Source organism: Taudactylus pleione, unplaced genomic scaffold (genome assembly GCF_031769625.1).
Source record: "Taudactylus pleione unplaced genomic scaffold, aTauple2 ptg000041l, whole genome shotgun sequence".
In the NCBI taxonomy this organism is placed as follows: domain Eukaryota; kingdom Metazoa; phylum Chordata; class Amphibia; order Anura; family Myobatrachidae; genus Taudactylus; species Taudactylus pleione.
This window is the reverse complement of record NW_028284443.1, coordinates 9,847,654-9,874,508: the sequence shown is the minus strand read 5'-3', so window position 1 is coordinate 9,874,508 and position 26,855 is coordinate 9,847,654. Positions and strand designations below refer to the sequence as shown.

Genomic DNA, 26,855 nt, shown 5'->3' with positions numbered 1-26,855 from the left:
GAATCCGCCCAGCGCTCCATCGCTCTGGCAACCCAGCAAATGGCCATAGCCGGCCGTGCTGCCCCCCCTGCAAGGGAATAAGCGGACTTCAGGCAGATTTCTACCTTGCGGTCCGTAGCATCCTTAAGGGAGGACATGGATGGCATCGGCAATGTGGCACTACGGACAAGACGGGTCACGTGGGAATCCACCTGTGGAGGGGATTCCCACTTCGCAAAATAATTATCCGCGAACGGATAAGCCACCGCCAGGCGTCTCTGCGGCTGGTATCTTTTGCCAGGTTGTTTCCACGCCTCCTCTAAATGGTCCACCAACTGACCCGAAAGAGGAAAGACTGTGGCATCGCCCTTCACATCTTTGAAAAAGGCATACTTAGATTTAGCCGCTGGGGGAACTTCGTCCTCAATCACCAAGGCTGTGCGGACCGCCCGAATAAGTCCAGGAATATATACTTTGGACTTAGCATCAGCGTCCTTAGTATGGAGAGGTTCCTGATCGTAAGGATCTAGAATCTCCCCATCATCAGACGTCCCTTCGTCATCCTCATAAGGAGCGGACAGAGACGCCACCGGCCTTTTATGAGACCGCATCACAGACTCCCCTTGCAACACATCCGACAAGTGCTGTACAGAACTCGTCAGGGAGTTAACCCACGCTGGCTCCTGAGAACCCGGGAGCGGGGAAATAGGGAGACTGTGGGGTACCACCAATTGTCGTGGGAACCCCTGCATGGGTGACGACACCACAGACTGCTGGGACAAACCCATCGGAGTAAACGCGGGCTGCGGAGCTAACTGGCCCACTAAAGCTGTTAACGCCTGAGCGAAACAAGCCCAGGGCGGCTCCTGTACCGGTGCTGTAACCGTAATAGGCCGCGCCATGGACAAACACTGCCGGCAAAGGCCCTCCGCGCTACCCTCCCCCTCCGCTAACGGTACTTTGCACGTGGTACACTGTAGTCGGAGGGGAAAATCACTTTCAGACATGATGGCACCACGTATGTGACCTCTCTCACCAATTAAGTATTAAATAGGCGAGAGACCACCCTGCAGCACCGCACCGCAAGGGCTTTAGCAGAAAGAACAGGGACAGTAATAAAGCTGACAGTTTAGAGAAGAAAAGATTACAGGCAGCAGCGCTAGCACAGTCACATACAATGCAGAAAAATAACAATTCCTGCACTAACAGCGCTGATCACTCAACTACACAGACACAGGGCCTGGTAGGACACAGCGCTGCATACACAGACCTGACCACAGCGGAGGAGAGGTATGCGGGGGGACCCAGACCACGATGCTTCCGTCCAGCGCTTCCAGCAGCGTTCACCATGCGTTCTGGAGAAGATGGCCGCCGAGGAGCAGAGAGGAGGCTGGCCTGGGGGAGGAGCGCTGCCACAGGACCAGTCGGCACATGCAGAGAGGGCTGTGTGCAGCGGGGGAGGCGCCGGCTGTGAGACAGGGAAGGCGCGCTCCCCTGGCATGCATTTAACCCCTGTAACGCCGCAGCGCTACCGCTCTGCTGCGGTCCGCTGTCCCAGGGGGTAGTGGAAGCGCAGGTTGGTCGCCTGGCTCCACGCTGCAGCCAGTCCCCAGGGAGCCCCCTGCCTGGGGACTTAGGACCATGTGATCAGCGGGGACCCACCGCGGGACCCCGCTGCTTACCTCTGTCCCCCTTGAATCCGGCCATGGTCCGGAGCATCTGGGGTCACCGCTAGCTGTGACCCCAGACGCCCACCAGCATCCCCGGATCAGTACCGGCGTTCTGGTACCGGCGGGGTGTAGGGTAGACAGCATGGACGTCAGGACTGACTGTCCATGCTGTTCATCCAGTTGTGCAGCCACAGCTGCATGAAGAATAAGCTTCAGGGGCTCTTCTAGCCCCCACTCCAACAGGTGCACCCGACTCCGGCCGGGCACCAAACTAAACTGAGGTGCCTTGGCCCGGGGGCGGGGTATAGGAGGGGGACCTAGTGCATCCTGGGAGGCTGAAAGCTTAACTCTTTGGTGCCCTGCGATTGACTTCACACCTATACCCCAAGGTATCCTGTGGATACCCTATGGACCCTGAAGTAGAAAAAGCATTTTTCTAACAAGATTGTAAATAGTGAAAGTTCTACTAATTTTGGTGAAGTTCTCTTGGGGCCAAACTAAGTTTCTGTTACTCCGGTTAGCTTGACCAAAAGAAGCATAGGAGTTCATACAGTATGAAATGGTTTGTAAATATTTTATCCATGTACCAAACCCCTGCTTTATGAGTACTGACTAATTGTTGCACCTTGCAGTTTTTTAGTTTGAATCTGGTGCCAAGGACTGTAGTTCCAGACTGGAGTTAAATAAAGTATCATCTTAATAATAAAAAAATATTTATATATTTTTTCGGCAGCGCAGCTCGAATATATAGCTACACGTGACGGAGTGCAGAGGCACGTGAGGACCTATTGAGTCGGAGCCAGTGGACAGGTAGACTCCAGAGGCAGGACTCTAACACGAGGGCAACGACGACTCTGGGCTGGCACACGAGGGCAACGACGACTCTGGGCAGGCACAAGAGGGCAACGACGACTCTGGGCTGGCACACGAGGGCAACGACGACTCTGGGCTGGCACACGAGGGCAACGACGACTCTGGGCTGGCACACGAGGGCAACGACGACTCTGGGCTGGCACACGAGGGCAACGACGACTCTGGGCTGGCACACGAGGGCAACGACGACTCTGGGCTGTTTGATCTTGAACTGGTGATTTAAATATTGTTTTTAATAAAAGCATATTTTTCTTTCATGAAGTAGCTAACCTTTATTATCACTTTAGCCTGCTCGCTTGTGCAGACATGTCTTATTTATACAGGTGACTAACCTCATATATGCCAGCTGCTAAGTGGTGGTTTAGCTTCCAATTTGTGTGTTGAAGACAGATGTTTATTAGCTCCAATAAAATGTTTTAAAAAGACAAAGATACTAAGAGCATTCACAGCAAACCATTGTTGTCAGAAATTCAGATGATACACATTAAGTTGGCCAAAAATGAGAGTTATGGTAAGAACTTACCTTTGTTAACGCTCTTTCTTCTTCAGGGTCCATAGGCTCCACAGGGAGACCTTGGGGATGTCCCAAAGCAGTACTTTTTAAGGGTGGGGATGCACCTGCGATGAGAGGAGAATCTGGCGCCCAAAGGCAGCATCCTGAGAGGCAAAGGAATCAAATGCATAGAACCTTAGAAAGGTCTGGACAGAAAACCATGTGGCCGCCTTACAAAGCTGGACAGCCGAGGCGCCATGGCGAGCTGCCCACGAGGGACCCACATACCGAGTAGAATAAGCCTTAACAGAAGTCGGAACAGGTAGACCTGCCTGCGTGTAAGTTTCTGAGATAGTCATATGAAGCCATCTAGCCAATGTTTGTTTATTGGCTGGCCATCCCTTCTTGTCCATAGAGCACAAACAAGGAGTCTGATTTCCTAAGAGAACTGGCACGGTCTACATAAATCCTGAGGGCGCGGACCACATCCAAGGAGGCCTCACCTGCCAAAAGGTCTGGTGATAGAAAGGCCAGTACCATAATTTCCTGATTATATGGAAACTAGAAACCACCTTCGAAGGAACTCAGGGAAGAGTACGAAGCACCGCCCTATCCTGGTGAAATATCAGAAAAGGGCGACGACAGGAGAGTGCACCCAATTCTGACACCCTTCTGGCAGATGCAATAGTCAGAAGAGAAAAAGTCTTAGCTGTTAACCACTTAAGCTCCACTGAATATAGTGGTTCAGATGGGAGGACCCTGGAGGGCCTGAAGAACTACTGCCAAATCCCAAGAGGCCACTTGTGGAACATAGGAAGGTTGAATCCAGAGGACACACTGGAGGAAGGTGTGGATATCTGGAAGTGGAGCAATTCTACATTGGAACCACAACAAGGCCAGGCGAAGGCAGAGGTCCAATCCAGCTTGAAGGAATTACAGTATTCTGGAAATTCGAAACACCTGAGGGTCGTAAGCTCTTGTATGACACCCTGGAAATATGTATGCTACAGTCTGTGGTAGATCCTGGCGGAGGCAGGTTTACGCGCTGTAAGCATCGTGTTGATGACAGAGCTAGAGAAACCTTTGGACCTTAGGAGGGATGCCTCAAGATCCACGCCATCAAAGACAGACGATCCAGGTCCAGGTAAAGGCAAGAACACTGAGACAACAGGTCCGGACATTGAGGCAGCAGAAACGGAGTGTCGATGGAGAGACTCCGAAGATCAGAGTACCAATGACATCTGGGCCAAGCTGGAGCCACCAGCAGGACAGTGCCTACATCTTGCTTGAACTTCCGAAGAACTCGAGAAAGCAGGGAGACTTTTGGAAAATCGGTACACAAACGGGAAGGTCCATTTCACTGACAGAGCATCCACCAGGCTTGCTTCAGCATCTCTTGTTCTGGACCCGTACACTAGTAACTTGTGATTGTGTTGGGAAGTCATGAGGTCCACCTCTGGGATCCCCATTTGTCCACTAGGAGTTGAAACACCTCTTGGTGAAGAGACCATTCCCCTGGATGCATGTCGTGACGGTTGAGGAAGGCCACTTCCCAATTGAGAACTCCCGGAATGAACACTGCCGAAAGGGCTGGGAGATAAGAATCTGCCCATGTCAGAATGCGTGACACTTCCATCATTGCTGCCCGACTTTGAGTGCCTCCTTGATGGTTGATGTAAGCCACTGTGGTGGCATTGTCGGACTGAACCTGCACGGGCTTTCCGTGTAGAATGGGCTTTTCCATCATGAGGGCCCTGTACACAGCCAGACATTCCAATATTTTGATGGACAGGGATGCCTCTACCGTAGTCCACCGGCCCTGAAAGGAGTGTGGACCGGTCAGTGCGCCCCAACCCCGGAAACTGGCATCCATTCCACCTGGAGGGGATCAGCACCTGGAGAGGCCTGGAGTGGAACAGAGCAAATTCCACCATGTCGAATGTGGACACCATGGATCCCAGAACCTGCATCGCCGAGTGAACTGACACCTGGTGGTTGCGGAGACATTTGCGTACTCGCAGCTGCAGCATGGAGATCTTTTCTGGAGTTAGAAAAATTCTCTGCTGGTGAGAGACCAGAAGGGCTCCCAATGAACCATCCTCTGTGAGGGAATTAGGGAGGACTTTTTCCAATTGATTAACCACCCATGTGCCTGTAGACAAGCAACTGTCAGTTGCAGGTGGTGGTGAAGCACTTCTGGAGAACTCGCCAACAAGAGGAGGTCGTCCAAATATGGTAGGAGCCTGATACCCTGACTCCATAGCTGGGCTGCCATGACAGCCATAATTTTGGTAAATAACCTTGGAGCAGTGGATAGACCAAAGGGCAGTGCCCGAAACTGGAAGGGTCATTGAAGTATGGCAAACCGCAGATAACACTTGTGAGAAAGCGTTTTGGGAACATGTACATATGCATCCTAAATGTCCAGTGATACCATGTAATCCCCAGGTTCCATAGCCAGTATGATGGACCATATAGTTTCCATCCTGAACCTGGGCAGCCTGAGGAACTTTTTCAGAGATTTGAGGTTGAGGATAGGCCGACGAGACCCATTCGGTTTCTGAACCAAAGAGAGTAGAATAATATCCAGTCCCCCATTGAGATAGAGGAACTGGTACAATTACCCCTGCCTGCAGCAAAAACTGTATGGCTTTCTGGATCTGCAAGTCTTTTCAGAAGGTGGGCCTGTGCAGAAAAATTGGTTGGGAGGCCTTCGAAGAAATAAGAGGGCGTACCCCTGAGAGACCACTTCTCTTACCCAAGCATCCTTGGTGGTTTGACACCAGCACTGGGCGAATTGAAGTCGGCCTCCCACTCCTCCGGTTTGGAGGCCGGGCATCTTGTGTTCCAGGCCTGTTTCTTAGGCTTGGCAGCGGACTGCCTAGGGAAGGACCCTTTGAATTTTCTTTGGGTACGAAAGGACCGAAAGGAGGATCTTCGAGACTTTGCAGGAGCAGATGCTGAGGGCAGAAATGCAGATTTGGATTTGGCCAACGTGTTAACAATCTTGTCCAGATCTGGACCAAACAAAATCTCCCCATTATAGGGTAAGGCCTCCAGGCATCCGCGCTCCAATAGCGTAGCCACAGAGAACGGCGAGCAGACAGGGCTACTGCCGAGACCCTAAACGTCAGTAGACTAACATCCAGAGCGGCCTAACCGATATATGCAGCCGCATCCCTAATATGGCCGACCAGTGACACTTGATTCTCTGGAACTTCCAAGGAGTCCTCAAGTGTATCAGCCCAACTCTCTATAGCCTTAGCTACCCAGGAGATAGCCATGGACAGCCAGGCAACAGCTCCTGAAAGAGTATAAGACTTTAGGCAAGTTTCCACCTTCCTATCCGTAGGATCCTTTAAGGAAGAAATGGAAGGCATAGGTAACGTTGCACTTTTAATTAACCTTGTAACATGTGAATCCTCTGCAGGGGGTGATTCCCACTTCTTACAATGAGCCTCAGGATATGGGTAACATGAGGTCAAACGTTTCTGAAGTTGATACCCCTTACCAGGCCCCAGCCATGTGATCAACCAGCAGATCTAATAATGGTGTCTTCGGCAGTGTTCCCTCTATCTGTTTAAACAGAGGGTGTTTGGATTTAGGGGCTGGTTTGTCATCCTCTATAACCAATGCAGATCTGACCACCCCCACACCAAGGCAGGAATATTAATCCTGGATTTGGGCTTTGCCTCTTGCCGAGGGGAGTTGGGGGTGGAGGCATCAGCCACCTCTCCGTCATCAGATGACATCTCAGATTCTGACAGCTGTGTGAATTGAGATAACAACACAGGACGCTTAGCTGGTCGTACAGGTTTCTCACTCTGCAACATGGTCTGAATGGCCATAGACAGACTCAGTCTGAAGTAGAGAAAACATATGGTGGAGGACCACCCTGTAATAATCCCACTATGGGAATAACCGCCTGCTGTGGTACAGGAGGGGTCTGCATAATCAGTGGTAGTCCCTGTGATTGAGGGACAAGTTGCTGTGATACCCCCATAGGAGGAACAACAGCCGGGACCGCCAGGCGGTCCACAATGGAGGCCAGCATCTGAGAAAAAAACGCCCAAGGGGGCTCCTGTACCAACGTCAGGGGGTTCGAGGCACACGGTGGGTTATAACACTTCATACATAACCCATCCAGAACCACATTCTCCTCACTGAAAACTGCAGTACATAATCTGCAAGATTGCAACATAAGTACAGGAATGTGTCCATTTCCCTTATCAGACATTGACGCACTGTGTACAAAGCAACCACGAGTATGTATAGATACTAACATGGAGCAATATACTGGCCCAGTCTTATGCTTATGTAAACTGCAGGAACCCATTGCCAAAATATGGCACGGTGCAGCACACAACAGTATGTGACAGACCTCAGAAATGTGTGTGTATATTTTTATATATATAATATATATATATATATATATATATATATATATATGACAGGAATGAACCACCCTAGCAACACCTGTATTAGGGCAGAATGAGTGAGAGGGTATAGTCATAAGCTGACAGGTAGAACAAAAGACAGATAGATAGCGCTAGCACAATTCACATACAATGCAGGAAAGACGCTGCAAAGCTGCACTGTACGCAGTGTATGGTAGGAAATAACACTACATACGCTGACCCTGGGGAGAGGTATGCGGGGAAACCGGACCACGCTGTACTGGGAGACCTGAGACTGCACAAGAAAAAATGGACGCCGGAGACCTCAGTGTCTGGAGGAGGAGAGCAACTCAGGGAAGCCAGACTGCAGTGGAAAGGTGCGCTGAGCTGAGGAGAGGAGCCGCTTAAACAGGGAAGCCGTCTCCCCTGGCCGGTTATTAACCCCTGGGACGCTGGTTTCCCACACGAATAAGTCCCTGGTGGTCCAGTGGAATGCGATTTCCGGAGTCTGCGTCCCCACACCCAGCTCCTCCGGTCTGTCCCTTGAGACCGGAGGTAACGACTGCCATAACATGCAGTACATGTCCCCTGATGTACGGGTGCAGTCTGGGACCTCTCCGGGGACCCTGGATAGCACTGACACCCAGAACTCCCGCCGAGATCCCCAGGTCAGTACTGGCGTCGCGGCACCAGAGGGGTGGCGAAGCGGCAGCGCAGACGTCACATGGACAGTCTGCTGCTGCACGCTCTAGTTGTAAAATGAAAAGTAAATAAAATAAGCTTTAGGGGCTGTCTAAACAGCCCCGTTGCGAAAAGGTGACCCAACTCCAGACGAAGCTGACGTGCCTTTGGATCGGGTTATAGGAAGTGTGGACCCAATGCATCCTGGGAGCTGAAAAGCTTTAACTGCGTGGTGCCCGGATTGGTTCCCATCACCTACACCCCAAGGTCTCCCTGTGGAGCCTATGGACCCTGAAGAAGAAATTATATATTTCAGGAGGCTCACAAGAGCTCTTTATATTCAGATTTCACACACAGTAGTGGCCAGCATCTGTATGAGGGGTATTCAATATGAAACGTTAACCTCGCCAGCGAGGTTTTCGTCACACATCGGAGGTTTTGCCAGCGAAAAAGTATCGCGCGCGCTCCCGCTTATCCCCATATTCAATTTGAAATCGTCGAAACCGGGACCCGGCGATACTTGGATCAGCGAAAAAAAAACTGGAATTTTCTGGAAATAATTGTAGGAGCCCCCTAAAGATGTCCAGACCTCAGGGATCACTATGGGTACCCCTGTTTTTCCCTGCAGAAAGAAGAAAGTCGGGGTTTTTAAATAGCCGCGCAGGTGTTTTTTTCCCCACATTGAAGAAGTGATGCAGAAGAGCACTTCTTTTTTTTTTTTTTCTTTTTTTTAAGTGGTCCCATCAAATTTGGGGTACATGAAAATGGGTACTAGCATATTTTTATATCCCTAAAGGTAATTTTAAAAAATTCTGCAAAAAATGCCGCTGCCGCCACTTTGCGCAATAAATAAAACACCTGCCCCATACTTGGGGACCCCACCAGAAATAAATTCAATATTTTGACCTAATTTTTTTTTTTTTTTTTTAATTGTGTCCCGATTTTTTTTGGGACATTTTTTTTTTAACATTTCCTTTTAAGGGGACATTCCCAAAACTACAGGCTATTTTTTATAAGCCTACACCCCCAAACCCCTATTCTGCATTTTTTTCACTTGCTATAGTGATTTGAAAAATTATCCCTGTTTTTTTAAAAATGACCCTTTACCCAATTTAAGAAAAAAAAACGGGAATTTTCGGAAAATATGCCTGGGACCCCCCTAAAGATGTCCAGACATGGGGGATCACTATGGGTAACCCCGTTTTTGCCTGCAAAAGAAAGTCAGGTTTTTAAATAGCTTTGCCAGGTGTTTTTTCCTGCCGCGGCTATTAGAAACCCCGGCTTCCTTCAGTAGTTAAAAATGGGGGTACCAATAGTGATCCCCCATGTGTAGACATCATAAGGGGGGGTCCCTAGAATATTTACCGAAAATTTCCGTTCTTGTTATCCTGTAACAAAAATTTGTAAAAATTTAGAAAAAAAATGACATAAGGTCCTCCACGTGGGAACTGTCAGTTGCCGGAACCAATCAGCGGGCGCTCTACAGTCAGCGCTGCCGCTGATTGGCTGACGGGACTGCAATGCCCCGTGAAGTGCCGATAGCGGGCATTCGGGTGCTATCTGTATGTGTGACAACACACATACAGATAGCTATGTTGCGTGGCTCGGGTAACTTTTTTTTTTTTTTTTTTTTTTTTTAAATCCCATGGATTACTATGGAGACCAGCGATGGATGTAGGCGAGTATGAAATCTTCCTTGCAGTTGTAAGGATCTACTGGAGAAGGGGACAGAAATTTCTGGTATAGGTAAGTATGTGTGAATGGGTAGGTGTATGTAATAAACTTATACTGGGCACTTTGTGTGTGTTTTGTCTTTTTTTAACTATTTATTTTACAGTGAAATTACAGGTGCCGCATGTCTGCTGGCACTTGTAGTTCCACAAGTGCAAAATGGCAGGCATGCTGGCACTCGTAGTTCCACTGTAAAGTACAATAGTGTTACATTATTTGGTCCCCCTATTACCCCAATACCCACCGCTCCAGGGGTATGGGGATAAGCCCCAGGCTTCAGCGTAAACCTGTGGTGCTCGGGAGAGGGGGGACCCTTTTTTGGGGGGTCCCCAACTCCCCCGAGATCACCGGCTTGCGCTGACAGACTTGGGGTGTAATGCTTTGGACCTGGAGCCCCGGTGATTGGGTCTCCGGGCTGTGGCATTACACCCCGGTCGGTTGGGTCTGGTGCTGGTCTTAAATATAGGGGGTACCCCACGTCGTTTTTGCCCCCTATATTTAAAACCAGCACTAGTCCCTGCAGCCTTGGGTTGGTTTCTAAAATACGGTGGAACCCTACACATTTTGTTCCCCATATTTTCAGAAACCACCACTGGCTGGCAAGCCTGGGGCTGGTTTGGCTTTTGGGGAGGGGGGGGGGACCTTATGTCATTTTTTTTGTACATTTTGACTAATTTTTTTTTACAGGATAACAAAAACGGGAATTTTCGGAAAATATTCTAGGGACCCCCCTAAAGATGTCTACACATGGGGGATCGCTATGGGTACCCCCATTTTTAACTCCTGAAGGAAGTCGGGGTTTCTAATAGCCACGGCAAGTGTATAAATGCGACTTTGAAGAAAGTGGTGCAGAAGAGCATTTAGATTTTTTTTGGGGGAAAAATAACTATGCCCAGCAAATCTGGGGTACTTGAAAAATATGAGATATGGTAAGAACTTACACTTGTTATCTCTATTTCTACGAAGTCCATAGGGTTCCACAGGATACCTTGGGGTATAGGTGTGACGTCAGTCGCAGGGCACCAAAGAGTTAAGCTTTCAGCCTCCCAGGATGCACTAGGTCCCCCTCCTATACCCCGCCCCCGGGCCAAGGCACCTCAGTTAGTTACCAAGCCATAGGCCGGAGGAGGAGAAGGAAGAGAGAGAACAAAGATCTGGACACATACAAGAATCACATTCTCACCAGAGGGAGACGGAAAACCGGTGACCAGAGCATAGCCCATCTGCAGCACAGGTGCGACAGGGCGGGAGTCCTGTGGAACCCTATGGACTTCGTAGAAATAGAGATAACAAGGGTAAGTTCTTACCATATCTCATATTTTCTACTTCAGTGTCCATAGGGTATCCACAGGATACCTTGGGGATGTCCCAAAGCAGTATCCTTTAAGGGTGGGGACGCTCCTGTGCAGAAAGGAGAATCCGCCGCCCGAAGGAAGCATCCTGAGAGGCGAAGGTGTCAAACCTGTAATACCTCACGTAGGTATGGACAGAAGACCACGTAGCAGCCTTGCAGATCTGAACTGCCGAGGCACCACGTCGAGCTGCCCACGAAGGACCCACAGACCTAGTGGAATGAGCCTTCAGAGAAGGAGGGACCGGTAGGCCTTCATGAAGATAAGCTTCAGAAATAGCCATACGGATCCAGGCTGCCAAAGTTTGCTTTGAAGCAGGCCAACCCTTTTTACGGAAGCCATAGAGGACAAACAAAGCGTCCGACTTCCTAAACGAAGAAGTGCGGTCAACATAAGTCCTTAAGGCCCGCACAACATCCAAAGAGGCCTCACCCACGGAAAGACCCGGTGAGTTAAAGGCCGGAACAACTATTTCCTCGTTAACATGAAACTGGGAAACAACTTTGGGAAGAAACTCGGGCCGAGTGCGGAGCACTGCCCTGTTCCCATGAAAAACCAAGAAAGGGGGTCTACAAGAAAGAGCCCCTAACTCAGAAACACGTCTGGCCGAAGCAATGGCCAGAAGGAAAACAGTCTTAGCTGTTAGCCATTTAATATCCACTGAGCCCAGTGGTTCAAACGGCGGTCCTTGGAGAGCCCTCAGGACCACAGCCAAATCCCAAGGCGCCACAGGTGGAACAAAGGGCGGCTGAATACGGAGAACACCTTGCATAAAGGTGCGCACATCCGGGATTGTAGCAATCCTACGGTGAAACCAGACAGATAGGGCCGAAACCTGTACCTTCAAAGAAGCAAGGCGAAGCCCATGATCTAGTCCCGCTTGCAGGAAGGCGAGAATCCGAGACAGACGAAACTCCCGCGGTGCATAACCTCTCGGTCGACACCACTGGAAGAACGTATGCCACACGCGATGGTATATCCTCGCGGAAGACGGTTTCCGAGCTCGTAACATGGTACGCACCACAGAGCTGGAAAACCCCCGGGACCTCAGCATGGCCGTCTCAACAGCCACGCCGTCAAAGACAGCCGAGTCAGGTCCGGGTGAAGGCAAGGACCCTGAGACAGAAGGTCCGGTCGTAGCGGCAACCGCAGAGGACTGTCCACGGACAGACCCTGAAGGTCTGAGAACCAGTGCCATCTGGGCCACGCGGGAGCTATCAACAGGAGCGTCCCTCCTTCCTGTTTGAATTTCCGGATTACCCGTGGAAGAAGGGAGACCGGAGGGAACAGGTATGCAAACCGGAACGTCCACCGGACGGACAGAGTATCCACCAGAGATGCCCCTTCGTCTCTTGTGCGAGACCCGTACACCGGCAACTTGTTGTTGTGCCGGGACGCCATGAGGTCGATTTCTGGAAGACCCCACCTGTCCACCAGTAGTTGAAAAACGTCCGGGTGCAGGGACCATTCCCCTGGATGAACGTCCTGGCGACTTAGAAAGTCCGCCTCCCAATTTAGCACTCCCGGGATGAAGACCGCTGATATGGCCGGAAGATTGCGCTCCGCCCAAACCAGGATCCGAGAGACCTCTACGAGAGCCGCCCGACTGCGAGTTCCTCCTTGCCTGTTTATGTAGGCCACGGTGGTAGCGTTGTCCGACTGGACCTGCACCGGGTGACCCTGGAGAAACCGCTGTGCCTGCATTGAAGACCGAACGGAGTTCCAAGATATTTATTGGAAGCTCCGCTTCTGTCTGCGTCCTCCTGCCCTGGAACAAGTGTGGACCCGAAACTGCTCCCCAGCCCCGAAGACTGGCGTCCGTTGTCAACAGGACCCAATTTGGAACCCAGAACGGACGTCCCTTGTTGAGGTGGGTCGTCTTTAACCACCACGAAAGGGACAGGCGAACCTCCGGGGTGAGCACAATCGTCTGGAACTTCAGAGACTGAGGCAGCCCGTTCCATTTGGACAGGATCAGGTGCTGCAGAGGTCTGGAGTGAAACTGGGCGTATTCCACCATGTCGAACACCGACACCATGGAGCCCAGTAACCTCATCGCCGAGTGTAAGGACACCCGGCGGCTGTACAGATAACTGCGCACCCTTGACTGTAAAGCAGAGATCTTGTCCTCCATCACGAAGATCCTTTGCTGTCCCGAGTCCAATAAGGCTCCAAGATGCAGAATCCTCCGAGACGGGATTAGAGTGGACTTCTGCCAGTTGATTAGCCAGCCGTGCCGTTGCAGCAGTGCAATGGTCAGGTCCAAGTGGTGTAACAGGAGCTCTGGAGATCCTGCCACCAATAACAGGTCGTCCAAGTACGGCAACATGCGGACTCCTTGCAGCCGCAGAGAAGCCGCCATGACCGCCATCACCTTGGTGAAAACACGTGGTGCTGTTGCCAGGCCAAAAGGTAACGCCCGAAACTGGAAGTGGTCGCTGCAGATTGCAAACCGAAGGAACTCTTGATGGCGCAAAAGAATAGGGACATGCAGGTAAGCGTCCTGTATGTCCAATGACACCATGTAGTCCCCAGGTTCCAGCGCCAGAATGATGGACCGTAGGGTCTCCATCCGAAACTTCGGGACCCGCAAAGACTTGTTGAGTGCTTTGAGGTTGAGAATCGGACGATATGACCCATTGGGTTTCTGTACCAAAAATAGATTTGAATAGAAACCCTGGCCCCTCTGGGAGAATGGAACAGGCACTATAACTCCAGCCTGGAGCATAGTGTGCAATACCTTCCGCAGTTCCGTAGCCTTGTTCCGGTCTGATGGTAGACCCTTGGTGAAGAATCGAGCCGGGGGTCTGTGCCGGAAGGAGAGGGCGTACCCGTGGGAGACCACCTCCAGAACCCAAGTGTCTGTCGTAGTGAACGTCCAACACCGGGAGAACTGCAGCAGGCGGCCTCCCACCCTGGGATCCCCCAAAGGGAGGCCCGGACCGTCAGGCCGCAGGCTTGTCATCTGGCTTGGGGGCCGGACGTCTGGTACTCCATGCCTGTTTCCGGGGCTTGACCGATTTCTTAGGGCCAGCCTGTCGAGGAAACGACTGTGGTTTGGGCCTGCCCTGGGCCCTAGATGACCGAAAGGACGATGGTCCAGAACCAGAAGGAGCAGCGGCCGACGGGAGACAAGCAGATTTGGCTGCCGCCAGCGTGGCCACAATCTTATCCAGATCCGGACCGAAGAGAACTTCTCCGGTAAACGGCAATGCTTCCAGACCTTTCTTGGAATCTGCGTCCGCCTTCCAGGATCGCAGCCACAAGGTGCGACGAGCAGCTACCGCTGCTGAAGAAATTCTAGACACCAGAGTACTAATGTCTAGAGCCGCCTCGTTGATGTAGGTGGCCGAATCACGGAGATTGCCAATCAACTCCGCCTGTTCGGCCGGACAGTCGGATTCAAAAGAAGCCTCTAATGAATCCGCCCAGCGCTCCATCGCTCTGGCAACCCAGCAAATGGCCATAGCCGGCCGTGCTGCCCCCCCTGCAAGGGAATAAGCGGACTTCAGGCAGATTTCTACCTTGCAGTCCGTAGCATCCTTAAGGGAGGACATGGATGGCATCGGCAATGTGGCACTACGGACAAGACGGGTCACGTGAGAATCCACCTGTGGAGGGGATTCCCACTTAGCAAAATAATTATCCGCGAACGGATAAGCCACCGCTAGGCGTCTCTGCGGCTGGTATCTTTTGCCAGGTTGTTTCCACGCCTCCTCTAAATGGTCCACCAACTGACCCGAAAGAGGAAAGACTGTGGCATCGCCCTTCACATCTTTGAAAAAGGCATTCTTAGATTTAGCCGCTGGGGGAACTTCGTCCTCAATCACCAAGGCTGTGCGGACCGCCCGAATAAGTCCAGGAATATATACTTTGGACTTAACATCAGCGTCCTTAGTATGGAGAGGTTCCTGATCGTAAGGATCCAGAATCTCCCCATCATCAGACGTCCCTTCGTCATCCTCATAAGGAGCGGACAGAGACGCCACCGGCCTTTTATGAGGCCGCATCACAGACTCCCCTTGCAACACATCCGACAAGTGCTGTACAGAACTCGTCAGGGAGTTAACCCACGCTGGCTCCTGAGAACCCGGGAGCGGGGAAATAGGGAGACTGTGGGGTACCACCAATTGTCGTGGGAACCCCTGCATGGGTGACGACACCACAGACTGCTGGGACAAACCCATCGGAGTAAACGCGGGCTGCGGAGCTAACTGGCCCACTAAAGCTGTTAACGCCTGAGCGAAACAAGCCCAGGGCGGCTCCTGTACCGGTGCTGTAACCGTAATAGGCCGCGCCATGGACAAACACTGCCGGCAAAGGCCCTCCGCGCTACCCTCCCCCTCCGCTAACGGTACTTTGCACGTGGTACACTGTAGCCGGAGGGGAAAATCACTTTCAGACATGATGGCACCACGTATGTGACCTCTCTCACCAATTAAGTATTAAATAGGCGAGAGACCACCCTGCAGCACCGCACTGCAAGGGCTTTAGCAGAAAGAACAGGGACAGTAATAAAGCTGACAGTTTTGAGAAGATAAAGTTACAGGCAGCAGCGCTAGCACAGTCACATACAATGCAGAGAAATAACAATTCCTGCACTAACAGCGCTGATCACTCAACTACACAGACACAGGGCCTGGTAGGACACAGCGCTGCATACACAGACCTGAGCCACAGCGGAGGAGAGGTATGCGGGGGGACCCAGACCACGATGCTTCCTTCCAGGCTTCCAGCAGCGTTCACCATGCGTTGCAGAGAAGATGGCCGCCGAGGAGCAGAGAGAAGCTGGCCTGGGGGAGGAGCGCTGACACAGGACCAGTCAGCACAGTGCAGAGAGGGCTGTGTGCAGCTGGGGAGGCGCCGGCTGTGAGACAGGGAAGGCGCGCTCCCCTGGCATGCATTTAACCCCTGGGACGCCGCAGCGCTACCGCTCTGCTGCGGTCCGCTGTCCCAGGGGGTAGTGGAAAGCGCAGGTTCAGTACCTGGCTCCACGCTGCAGCCAGTCCCCAGGGAGCCCCCTGCCTGGGGACTTAGGACCATGTGACCAGCGGGGACCCACCGCGGGACCTCGCTGCTTACCTTTGTCCCCCTTGGATCCGGCCATGGTCCGGAACATCTGGGGTCACCGCTAGCTGTGACCCCAGATGCTCACCAGCATCCCCGGATCGGTACCGGCGTTCTGGTACCGGTGGGGGTGTAGGGAAGACAGCATGGACGTCAGGACTGACTGTCCATGCTGTACATCCAGATGTGCAGCCACAGCTGCACTGAAGAAAGCTTCAGGGGCTCTTCTAGCCCCCACTCCGACAGGTGCACCCGACGCCGGCCGGGCACCAAACTAAACTGAGGTGCCTTGGCCCGGGGGCGGGGTATAGGAGGGGGACGTAGTGCATCCTGGGAGGCTGAAAGCTTAACTCTTTGGTGCCCTGCGACTGACGTCACACCTATACCCCAAGGTATCCTGTGGATACCCTATGGACCCTGAAGTAGAAATGGGGGTAAGCATATTTTAAAGTTGCTAAAGAGACTTGAAAAAATCATGAAAAACCCCACCTGCCGCAAGGAGCTTCAATGAAAAAAAACACCTGGAGCATACTTAGGGACCCCCCCAGAGTCAAGTTCGCTATTTTTTAACTTTGTTCCCCAACATTTTTTTTTTTGGCACCCAAAATTCAAAGTGCTTTTTTTGGGGTGTCCCAATTTATTTTTTTTTGGACACAGATCTTTTTAAGGGGTCATTCTGAAGGGTGCAGGCTATTTTTTTTTAAGCCTGCACCCCTAAACCCCAATTCTGCACTTTTTTTCACCACCTATTCAGTGGTGAAAAGTTATCCCCGTTTTTTTTCAAAGACTTTTCGAACCTGCGAAAAGTCTTTGAAATTGAATACAGTGTAAAACTAAAACCTGCGATAATGACGTCATAGGTGCGATATTAACGCAAAAACTGAGTTTTCGCTCCCATATTGAATACCCCTATTAGTCTAGGTAGGATAATTAGGTGCCAATGCAAAGAAGAACACAAGTCAATTTTGCAGACAGATCTGACGCACAACACCTACTGGTGACTCATTCGTATACAAATAGGTAGCATCTCCACTTGCAGCTGAAGTGACATTTCTGGCTGATAATTAGAATATAGCAAAGTTTAAGAGTTGTACATATGCAAAGACAGTCTGTTTTCAAATGAACTCTTGCACCAACAATAGAACTGGTGCACACAGATAATGATGAAGGCTGTGAAACCAGACATATGTATAGGAGCGGGGTGGCTGCATAAGTGCGTACAACTCAGAATTCAGGTGAAAACCCGCATTTTAATCTGTGCATGCAATGTTTAATTACAGATAACTTGCGTTTAACTCTGCATCTGCCTCTTAATCTTTATATCTCCCTGCCAGAAATACCTCCAAGTGATCTGCTCTGGGGTCTGCCTGTCCTCTCAAGCAGATACACAGCTCCATGTGGTGGACAACCAAATCTTAAGGCAGCGTTTCCCAACTCAGTCCTCAGGGACTCCTAACAGGGCATGTATTATAGATTTCCTCATTATCACAACTGAAATAATTAGCTCCTGCTGTGGATCTTTTAAAACGTGTCAGTTAGTAATGAGAACACATGTGAACCATATAGGATATCTTTAACACATGCACTGTTAGGGTCTCTGAGGGCTGAAGGTGTGAAGCACTGAGTTAGGGGTTAATGACTGACACTAATCACAGAAATAAATGTATTCTAAAAGTGGTGTATGGCAAAGCTTGTACTGAAGTGTTAAGTATGTATTTATAATATTTTATTTAAAAATTTATATAGAATTTAAAATCTATTTATATCAAAACATAACATGTCACTTACATTGGTGGTCCAGTGGACCAGGGACTCCTTTCTGAAGCCACTCGGCTCCAGTCCGTGGGCACTGGAGCTCTATGGTGCCGATGGGAGTCTTCCTCTGAATCCCTTGTAGATCAGAGAAGGCTGCATGATCGATAAGCGGATACGCCACACAGAACCCCTGAGTCGGACGAGTCGGCAAATGGACGATCCTGCAATTGTGCCTCCTGAGTTTGAATGAACTTAGGAAGTACGCTGCCTTCAGGAAGCCCCAAGCAGCAAAGTGCCATATTGGAGCCAAGAGCTCACTTTATGAAGTTTTGCCACAATGTTGTGGATCTCTACCTCCAATTTACGGACTCTCAATGAAAATTGCTTTTAGAAATGGATTTTTGTATTTCGATTACTATTATTACAGAAACTGAACAGGAAATCACCTGTACATGAAAACAGTTTAACAGTAGTCATTTCCTCTTTAACAAGCACACTCAAACCGATCATGGTAACTATTTCTCAAACAAAACGTAACAGCTTAAAAAACAAAACTCTAAGGAAGAAAACTCTTACATTTGTATGTTTGATAGAATAAAGCAAGTTGACAATTAATGTATCCTGTATTATTGTCCACCCTTAATTTAGTGTCTGGATGTATACTTGGAGATCATTATAATACTGATAATAATACACGGATATTTTGAAGTTCTTCTTTATTTAAGGAGAGAATATGAAATAAAATGACAAATTCAACATTTTCAAAAGGTTGAACAAGGATTCACTCTACAGCAGTTTAGTTAAGGATGAGCTACAGCCAAGCAGTGAAGGCCATGATGAAAATATTGGGGAAAAAAATTTGGAAATATGCGCTGTTTAGACCATGTCATATCCCATTTTCTCCACAGCTATCATTTAACATATGCACATTTTATTATACAGCCCACAAAGAAGAACTCAATTACAAAACTGCAACAAACTATAGACACTCAAGCGATCAGTGGAAAAGGAGAGGCAGGGGTACATAGCCTGTTGAATGTAAGCAATATTGTCAGACAGTTTAGAGAACAGTAAATTATTCTGTTCGCCAAACAGCTTACTTACAGCTAGTCAGATTAATAATATCTAGCCATGAGTATCCTTGCAATTTATCAGTCAGGACACTAGCGCCAAACAGTGAAAACCGCTAAAATGTGTGCCGTGGAAAACACACAAGGAAAGCGATGAAGAGAAATAAGAGTGAAGGGTTGAAACAGGTAGAGACATCAATAGAAGCAGAAACCACACACTCTTGTCTAACTCAAGATTAGATCGAAGATGTACATCGATAGGATAGAAAATTGGTAGCAGCAACATACAGACACTTTTGAGGGGGGGATTTTCCAGGTATGTGGTATGGACCACTGTTGCAATGCTCTGCTAGATGCATATGGGAAAGTTACAGTATCCCTGCCAACATGGGTTTCCTAGCGCACTTCTAGTGATGTGGATGGATGCAATGTGCCATTTTGGAAGTGCACATCTTGTCCATTGCATTGAATTGAGCATTGGAGTAACATCTCTCTATGTATCGGAGTTAATAGCAACCCCTCTCCAAAAATAAGACCAGAGTGGTAAGTGCATACCAACCACCAACAGATTCGGTATGATATACCGCCGGCCACATGGTTCAAATCCCGGCAGCCCGACAGAGGAGGAAATCCCGATCGTCCTGAAGGTAAGTATAAACTAACCTAATTCTATCCCCTAACCCTCCTTTAGGGTGCCTAACCCTGACCCCCTCCCCCCCGTGCCTAACCCAAATCCCCCCTCTAAGTGCCTAAACCAAAGTCCCCCAGGGGTGCCCAACCCTAACCCCCCCTTCCCCTAGCCTGACCCTAACCTCCCGCGGGGGGTGCCTAACCCCAAGTCCCCCCAGGAGCCCAAAACCTAACCTCCACCCCCCCCCCCCCCACAGCATCTGTCCGCGCCCGGCATCCCTTCGATCGTGATGCCGGGTGCCGGTCTCCCAGCGTAGGTAAAATGACAGGCGTCTACATTTAGACGCCTGTCATTTAACCCTCGCCGGGATTAAGCAGTCGGGAAGCCAGCGGTCGGCATTACGTCCGCCGGCTTCCCGAATGTATACCCCACCAACTAGTACCTGGAGACATCATATAATCCTATCAGCCTGAAGGAATGTCAGTGGGCTATGGTATATATTAAGATCATGCAAAGTATTGCGCATAAACTATCCACATCATTTATGGCATGGCAGGATAAAATAATGTACAATTCAAGAGCCAGTCAAACAAATTTAAGGACCAGAAGGATTTTTAAACCCATTCGCTGTGGAGGATGAATGGGGCTCGTCCTCACATACGCACCCACAGTGCGCATATAGCGTGCCCCCTCCCGAAAATTATGTTGTCTTCACAGGTCCAGCAACCAGTGTGGACTCCTTGCAGCTGTTGGCGCCGAATGGGGAAATCTAGCCGGTGCGCGCATTTGCTTCAGCAGCACTATTTTTAAAAAGAAAAAAATAAGTTTAGAAAAATGGTGGGGAGAGAGGCTTGATAACCTAGAAAGATGGAGGCATTCTTGTCTGGAAACGGGAGTGCTCTCTTTCATATAGTGTGCTCATATAAAAGATAATGTCTGGTGATCACACTAGACATTAACCCTCTGCACTACAAAATACACGCACTGCGATCGCACCCGCACCTCAATAGAAATGCATGGTGTGATCGTAGTGCGCGCCATAGCACACCGGAGCATATGCAGGTACGGGGAATCGCATGGCGCAATGCGTGCGCACATTTGTGGTGCAATCAGGCGCAATGTAACTGGGCAAATCTGTAGCTCCCCCTGTGTTGAGTATCATACTGTCTATTTATTCACCTATTAAGCAGGGCACTCTAGACTGTTATCTAGAGTCCACACATCCATCTAAGCACCGGAGATTATATTTATATATTTTCTAAAATGAGCAAGAAGACTAGTGGTATTTTCTTAAAATATCAAGTCTTCTTCAGAAAAAAAAAAAGCATAATTTGTGTGGTTACCGCATTAAAAATAACAGTAATACTGATTTTGAAATGTGACCAGCTCTAATGTTTAAAAATGGACTCAGAATAGGGTAAGAAAACCTGCACCTGAAAAAGAGTTGAAAGTCATATTAACAGAAATGACTTCTACTAGTAAATGACTCGTTAGCACACTGGGGGTATATTTACTAAAGTGCGGGTTTTTAGAAGTGGAGCTGTTGCCCATAGCAACCAACCAGATTCTAGCTATTATCTTCTAAAATAGGGGTGGGCAATAAGCGGGCCCCCAGCATTTGTAGAACTACACATACCAACATGCCCTGCCACAGTTTTGCTATTTTGCCATGCTAAAACTGTTGCAATGCATGCTGGAATCTGTAGTTCAACAACAGCTGGAGGGCCGCTTATTGCCCACCCCTGTTCTAGAAGGTGTAAGATAAATAAGTAGAATCTGATACTGTAGGTTGTTATAGTTCTATTAACCCACACGTTAGTAAATATACCCCTAGCTACCTAACCCTGATTTATGCAGAGACGCAATTCCAATCACAAGGTATTAATCATATCACATTAAAAAAAAAACTTCTGCGTCTCCAGGCACCAACATACGGCTGTGTATGGACTATAAGAATGCTTTATACGGAGGTCTGGAACAGCCTTAGCGGTCACCAGTAACGTACACAGCCATGACGACTACATACATTCTAGGAGTTCTTTAAATCAATGTTACGGACCATATTCAATTTGAAGTGAAAAATCCGAGGTCGGACTTTGACATCATCGCCGTTTTAGCAGGGGATAAAGTAGTATAGCAAGCCCACTTATCCCCGTTCTCAATTAAGAATCAGCGACAACGAGACCCGGCGAAAAGGTAAGTATCGAAAAGTCCTGTCACTTTTGGAGAAATCAGCCTGTCACCCCCCAAAAGATGGTCTGACATGAGGGATCACTATGGGTACACCCGATTTGGCCTGCTGACAGTAACTGGTGTTTTTAAACAGCTGCGGCAGGAGCATAAATGAGTCTTAGAAGAAGTGGTGAAGAATAGCATTTAGATTTATTTTTTTGAAAAAATAACTAGTCCCATCAAATTTGGGGTACATGAAAATGGGTGCAAGCATATTTTGAAGTCCCTAAAGTTATTTTTAAAAATTCTTCAAAAATCCACCTGCCGCAACCACCCGCATTCTAGAAAACACCTGCCACATACTTGGTGACCCCCCGTGAGTCAATTTAGCTAATTTTTAAGTTTGTCCCCCAACTTTTTATTTTTCACCCCCAAAATTAAACCACTTTTTTGGGGGTGTCCTAGAATTTAAAAAAAAAAAAATTTACACAGTTAACTATTAGGGGACACACCAAGGGGTGCAGGGTACTTTTTCTTTAAGCCTGCACCCCAAAACCCTAATTCTGCACTTTTTTTTCGCCACCTATTCAGTGGAGAAAACTTATCTCCGTTTTTTAATAAAGTCTTTTTGCATCTGTGAAAAGTCTTTGAAATTGAATATAGGGATAAGTGAAAATGTTAAAAATGACGATATCGGAGTTTTCGCCTCTAACTGAATATGGCCCTTAGTGTGTTGGTGTTCGCTATAATTTATTTAGTTCTGTACTCACTAGATGGCACAGAATATTGATAGTGTCAGTAGCCATTGCAGGAAATGTACAAAGTATTCATGACCATTTGACATTTATTGCTTATTGATTTTTATACAGAGCCAGCAAATCACATCGTAAATTACAGAGAATGGTTAAACAGTCATATCAGTCCCAGTCACGTTTGCAATCTACATTAAATAATTTTTAACTAGCAGTTTTTTAAGGCGGTCGGAAGAAACCCATGCAAATATGTTGAGAACACGCAAACTCCACACAAATGGACCCCTGGTCTAAATGGCAATGCTAACACAGACCACCACATTAAGAGAATCAGACACCTGTTTGTATGTATATCAGGATCCAGCTATACAGTTTAACAGCAGGAACAGATTTATTCAGCTCAAATTACTTACATGGCCACAATTTTATCCAAATGCCATTTTGTTATCCTCAGAAAGGTTCTGAGGCTAACAAAATGATGCAATGAACATAAGCACACTATAATATTATTAATAAATAGTGGCATAAGTGCTGGCTCAACTTCTTAATGTAGCACAATTTCCATATTGAAAAGATGGTGAAGCTGCCAAAGACTTATTTCATGAGCCATATATATGACACGGAAAATAAAAACACAACACACATACCTTTTCAATTATACTGAAAACTGGGAGGTGTGAAGATGCTCTTTTAAAACACAAAACTTCTAAAACATCTACAAATAAATAAGTCAGCACACACATAGCCAGGTATACCTGAATCACAGGAGCCATGGTGAGGACGGTCAGTCTGACAATACTTGTCCCTTACTGACATTTTTTGTGTGGGCAAGATAGTTTCTTCTGTGTCCACTTCATGTTTGCTCTGCTGAAAGAATTAAAATACTAAAATTGACAAATGTCCATTTCATATTTTACCAACACAACAAGTATATAACTCAAACACACATGCGTTTTGAAGTTACATGCAAGGATGCAGTTAAACAAAGATAAACTTGGAGAATACCTTATTGCGCAAATAGTGTGTCTTCCGAGGTGTAATATAATTTTTTTCCATGGTTTAATTTAAGGCAAAGGCAGAATTACTAAACTTGCTGCGACAGACTGTAAGAGAAAAGTATATTTTATGTAGTCACCAAGAAACAGGAGTGAACTATTGCCAAGAGATGCTCCAATGGATTCTGTTGAAACTATTGTCAAATACAAATGTCTAGAGATCCGGTATTCATTTCACACCTTTATTGTTTGTCTTTACAAGTGGAATATTTGCAGTGAGTTCCAAGTGGAAAGCACCACAAATATACTGTCAGGGAATATCTCCAGCAAGGTAACTATTGTCCCCAGGATGTGCAATGTACACTGTGCACACAGCAGTGAAATATGCAGCATGAAAGAGACCAATAGAATAGGGTGTATTCATCCTGCTGTATACGCTTATGTACCGATTGGAAAGCAATTTAAATTTTCTGCTTGCTTGTCTGTATGTCTCTCACAATTTTATAACACAAAGTCATGAGTTAGAATAAGGATTACCAGAAGTAGTGCAAATTAGACAGAATTAAGTTCTTGCCATTCATATTAGTGAAGATAAGCCATCATTGTCTTCCAGCTGCAGTCAGACTAACTGTATACACATGGAGAGCCCACTGCACAGATGCATCAGCCATTCAGGCACAACACATAACAAAGTGCACAATGCCCTCATCTTAACTTCCAGGTCAGCCAATGATCTGACAACTGTATTGATGCAAGGCTGAGGACAAACTCGTTAACTGCATGCTGTTCTTTCCCTAGAACATGGAAAACTAAATAAAGTGAAGATGAGATGGCTCATAGCCACTAACCTATGAGCCGTCTGTGTAAGATAATTATACAGTGTATAATAAATTGTAGGCGTTAAGCTGCATACACACGTAAAGATTTTCTGTCCAACCATCCAACTAGTTGATTGGCTGGAATAAAAATCTGGTGAGGTATGAAAGTAAATGACTATCAGCAATTTGCTCCCAAACTCCGGAAAATGGACAAAAACTGTTGTTTGAACAAATTGTTTAGATCAAACATTTAACAAACTTGTCTGATCGACCAATTTCATCTGTTTTCTGGCATTTAGGAGCAAATTGCTGATCATCATTTACTCCCATACATTACCAGATTTTCATTCAAACCAATCAACTAATTGGATGGTTGGAAACAAAGGCCCTCATTCAGAGCTGTAAGCTCTGAGCAGAGCGCACGCTCTGACTGAGGGCCGCCCTCCATAAAAATGGAGCGTCCTCCTGGACGCTTGTATAGCTGTGGGTCACCACCCACAGCCTATACGAGCGTGCAGTTTGATGGCCGCGATGGTCGTGACCATCGCGACCATCGAAACTGCGAGCCAGAGCCTGCGGTTGAGGTTTTCAACCGCAAGCTCCGGAGTGATTTTGGCTATCAGAGCCAAAATCACTCCCACTGACATCACTAGTGATGTCAGTGGGCCGGCTTCTGACGGGAGGCGTTCCCGTGGGAACGCCCCCGTCAGGGAGGCACGCCCCCGGCACGCCTACCAAAGGGGGCGTGCTGTCAATCAACATCGACAGCACGCCCCCTTTGATCAGACACAACGAGCGAAGGACTTTCCTTCGCTCGTCGCGTCTGGCGCATGCGCACGACGGAGCTCCCTCCGTCGTGCGCATGCTCAGTGCAGAACATCGACCCACTTGCGAGCCGACAGCCGCTCGCAAGTGGGTCTGAATCAGGGCCAAAATCTTTACGTGTGTACCCAGCCTGTGTCTGTTTTTTGGGGCTTATATCGAGAACCACAGGACGGATATTGATGCAGTTTTCACTATTCTATAGAGTATTTGTTGAGAAAGGTTTAGGTCAGGGATGGGGAACCTCATTTGTTCTGGCCCTCTGAGCTTTTTTCTGCTAACCTCATCTGGCTAGCAAGAGTGCCTAGAATGGCACTCTGCAGCAGTGCCACCTGGAGCATCCTTAGAACACTTCAGACGGTCACACCACTACCCTTACAGCTCCCCGGAGCACTGTAATCGCCGGCAATTGTGGTCCTGCCCCCACGTGACGTCACACGGAGGGGGTGTGGCCTGCACCAGGCCCCGCGAATAATGTTATATATATCAAAATGGCCCTCATCAGAAAAAAGGTTCCCCACCCCTGGTTTAGGTGTATGACAAAAGGGAGCAGAGTAGTGACAATTTTAGTGAACAAGTCCATGAAAAAACGGACTTCCGTGCACTTTCTTGGCTTACGTTGCCTATAGACAAATCACAACAACAGACTTTATTTTATGCCATGTAGAGATTGATATGTATTATTCGGTTTCTCCAGAAAAGTTGATGTAAGACCTGATTACTGATGAGTTATTCCCTTTTATTATCATTCCTATTTCATTTATGCGAGTCCAATTCTCGATAAGAGTTTGCTTTGGCATAACAATAAATAAAGCACAGGGACAGATACTTAATGTGGCCCTTGTGCGTGTCACATCAAAATTAAATCTTTGTATGTTGACGTCAGGAGGGAAAACGACTAATGTCGTCTACAAGGTTAAAAAAGACTATCGCCATAAATTCAAAATGGTTCCTGTGAGAATCCAGGGTCGCTAGTATAAATATATTTAATAGTTCGGAATTCTGACTGGGGGAGATGTACTAAGACTAGAAATGTGATAAAGTGGAGAGTGATAAAGTTCCAACCAAGCAGCTCCTGTCATTTTTCAAGCACAGTCTGTAAAGTGACTGTTTGGAGTTGATTGGTTGGTACTTTATCACTATCCACTTTATCAATTTTCAAGGCTTAATACATCTCCCCCAATAACTGAAAGTGCACCCACTGAAGGCTTTTTAGACATGCCCAACTAAAACCAAGTGTTTGATATCTGAATGCAGCTGGGATACCCCAGCAGTATTGGGTGATCTTATACACTTGCCATCAGCACTTACCATGCCCTCTCTTACCACTAATGCTTTTACATAAAAACTATATGCGCAAGGATGTAGTGCATCAGGTTCCCATTTCATCACTACGGATATTCCCTTTGATATCAAGGCCCTAAGACGAATGCCATGGAAACCATAATAAATTAGAATAGCCGTCAAAACACTAAAGTAGGCATACTGCTCTTATAATAAAGAAGCATATCAAGTGTTGGTGGATTGGGGGAGGTAACATTGCTGAAGTGCCAGGAATAAGTGTGGTATGCCCTCCCCAATGTTGAGAGGGTACACT

The 26,855-nt window shown here is 48.0% G+C and overlaps 1 protein-coding gene across 6 annotated transcripts in view; it reads right to left on the bottom strand.

Moving 5' to 3' along the window:
* Positions 1–26,855, bottom strand: part of ZNF800 (zinc finger protein 800) — an 80,377-nt gene that overhangs the window by 32,812 nt on the left and 20,710 nt on the right. For 2 of the 6 annotated variants that reach the window (XM_088457642.1, XM_088457646.1), the window contains exons 2-3: positions 23,629–23,726; positions 23,379–23,490 (exon numbers count right to left, since the gene is read on the bottom strand). In XM_088457642.1, coding sequence (XP_088313768.1) covers positions 23,379–23,490; positions 23,629–23,679 — 163 coding nt within the window. In that variant the 5' untranslated portion in view covers positions 23,680–23,726. The remainder of the gene's footprint in view (positions 1–23,378; positions 23,491–23,628; positions 23,727–26,855) is intronic. The other 4 variants (XM_088457643.1, XM_088457647.1, XM_088457644.1 and 1 more) reach the window with 3 other exon arrangements.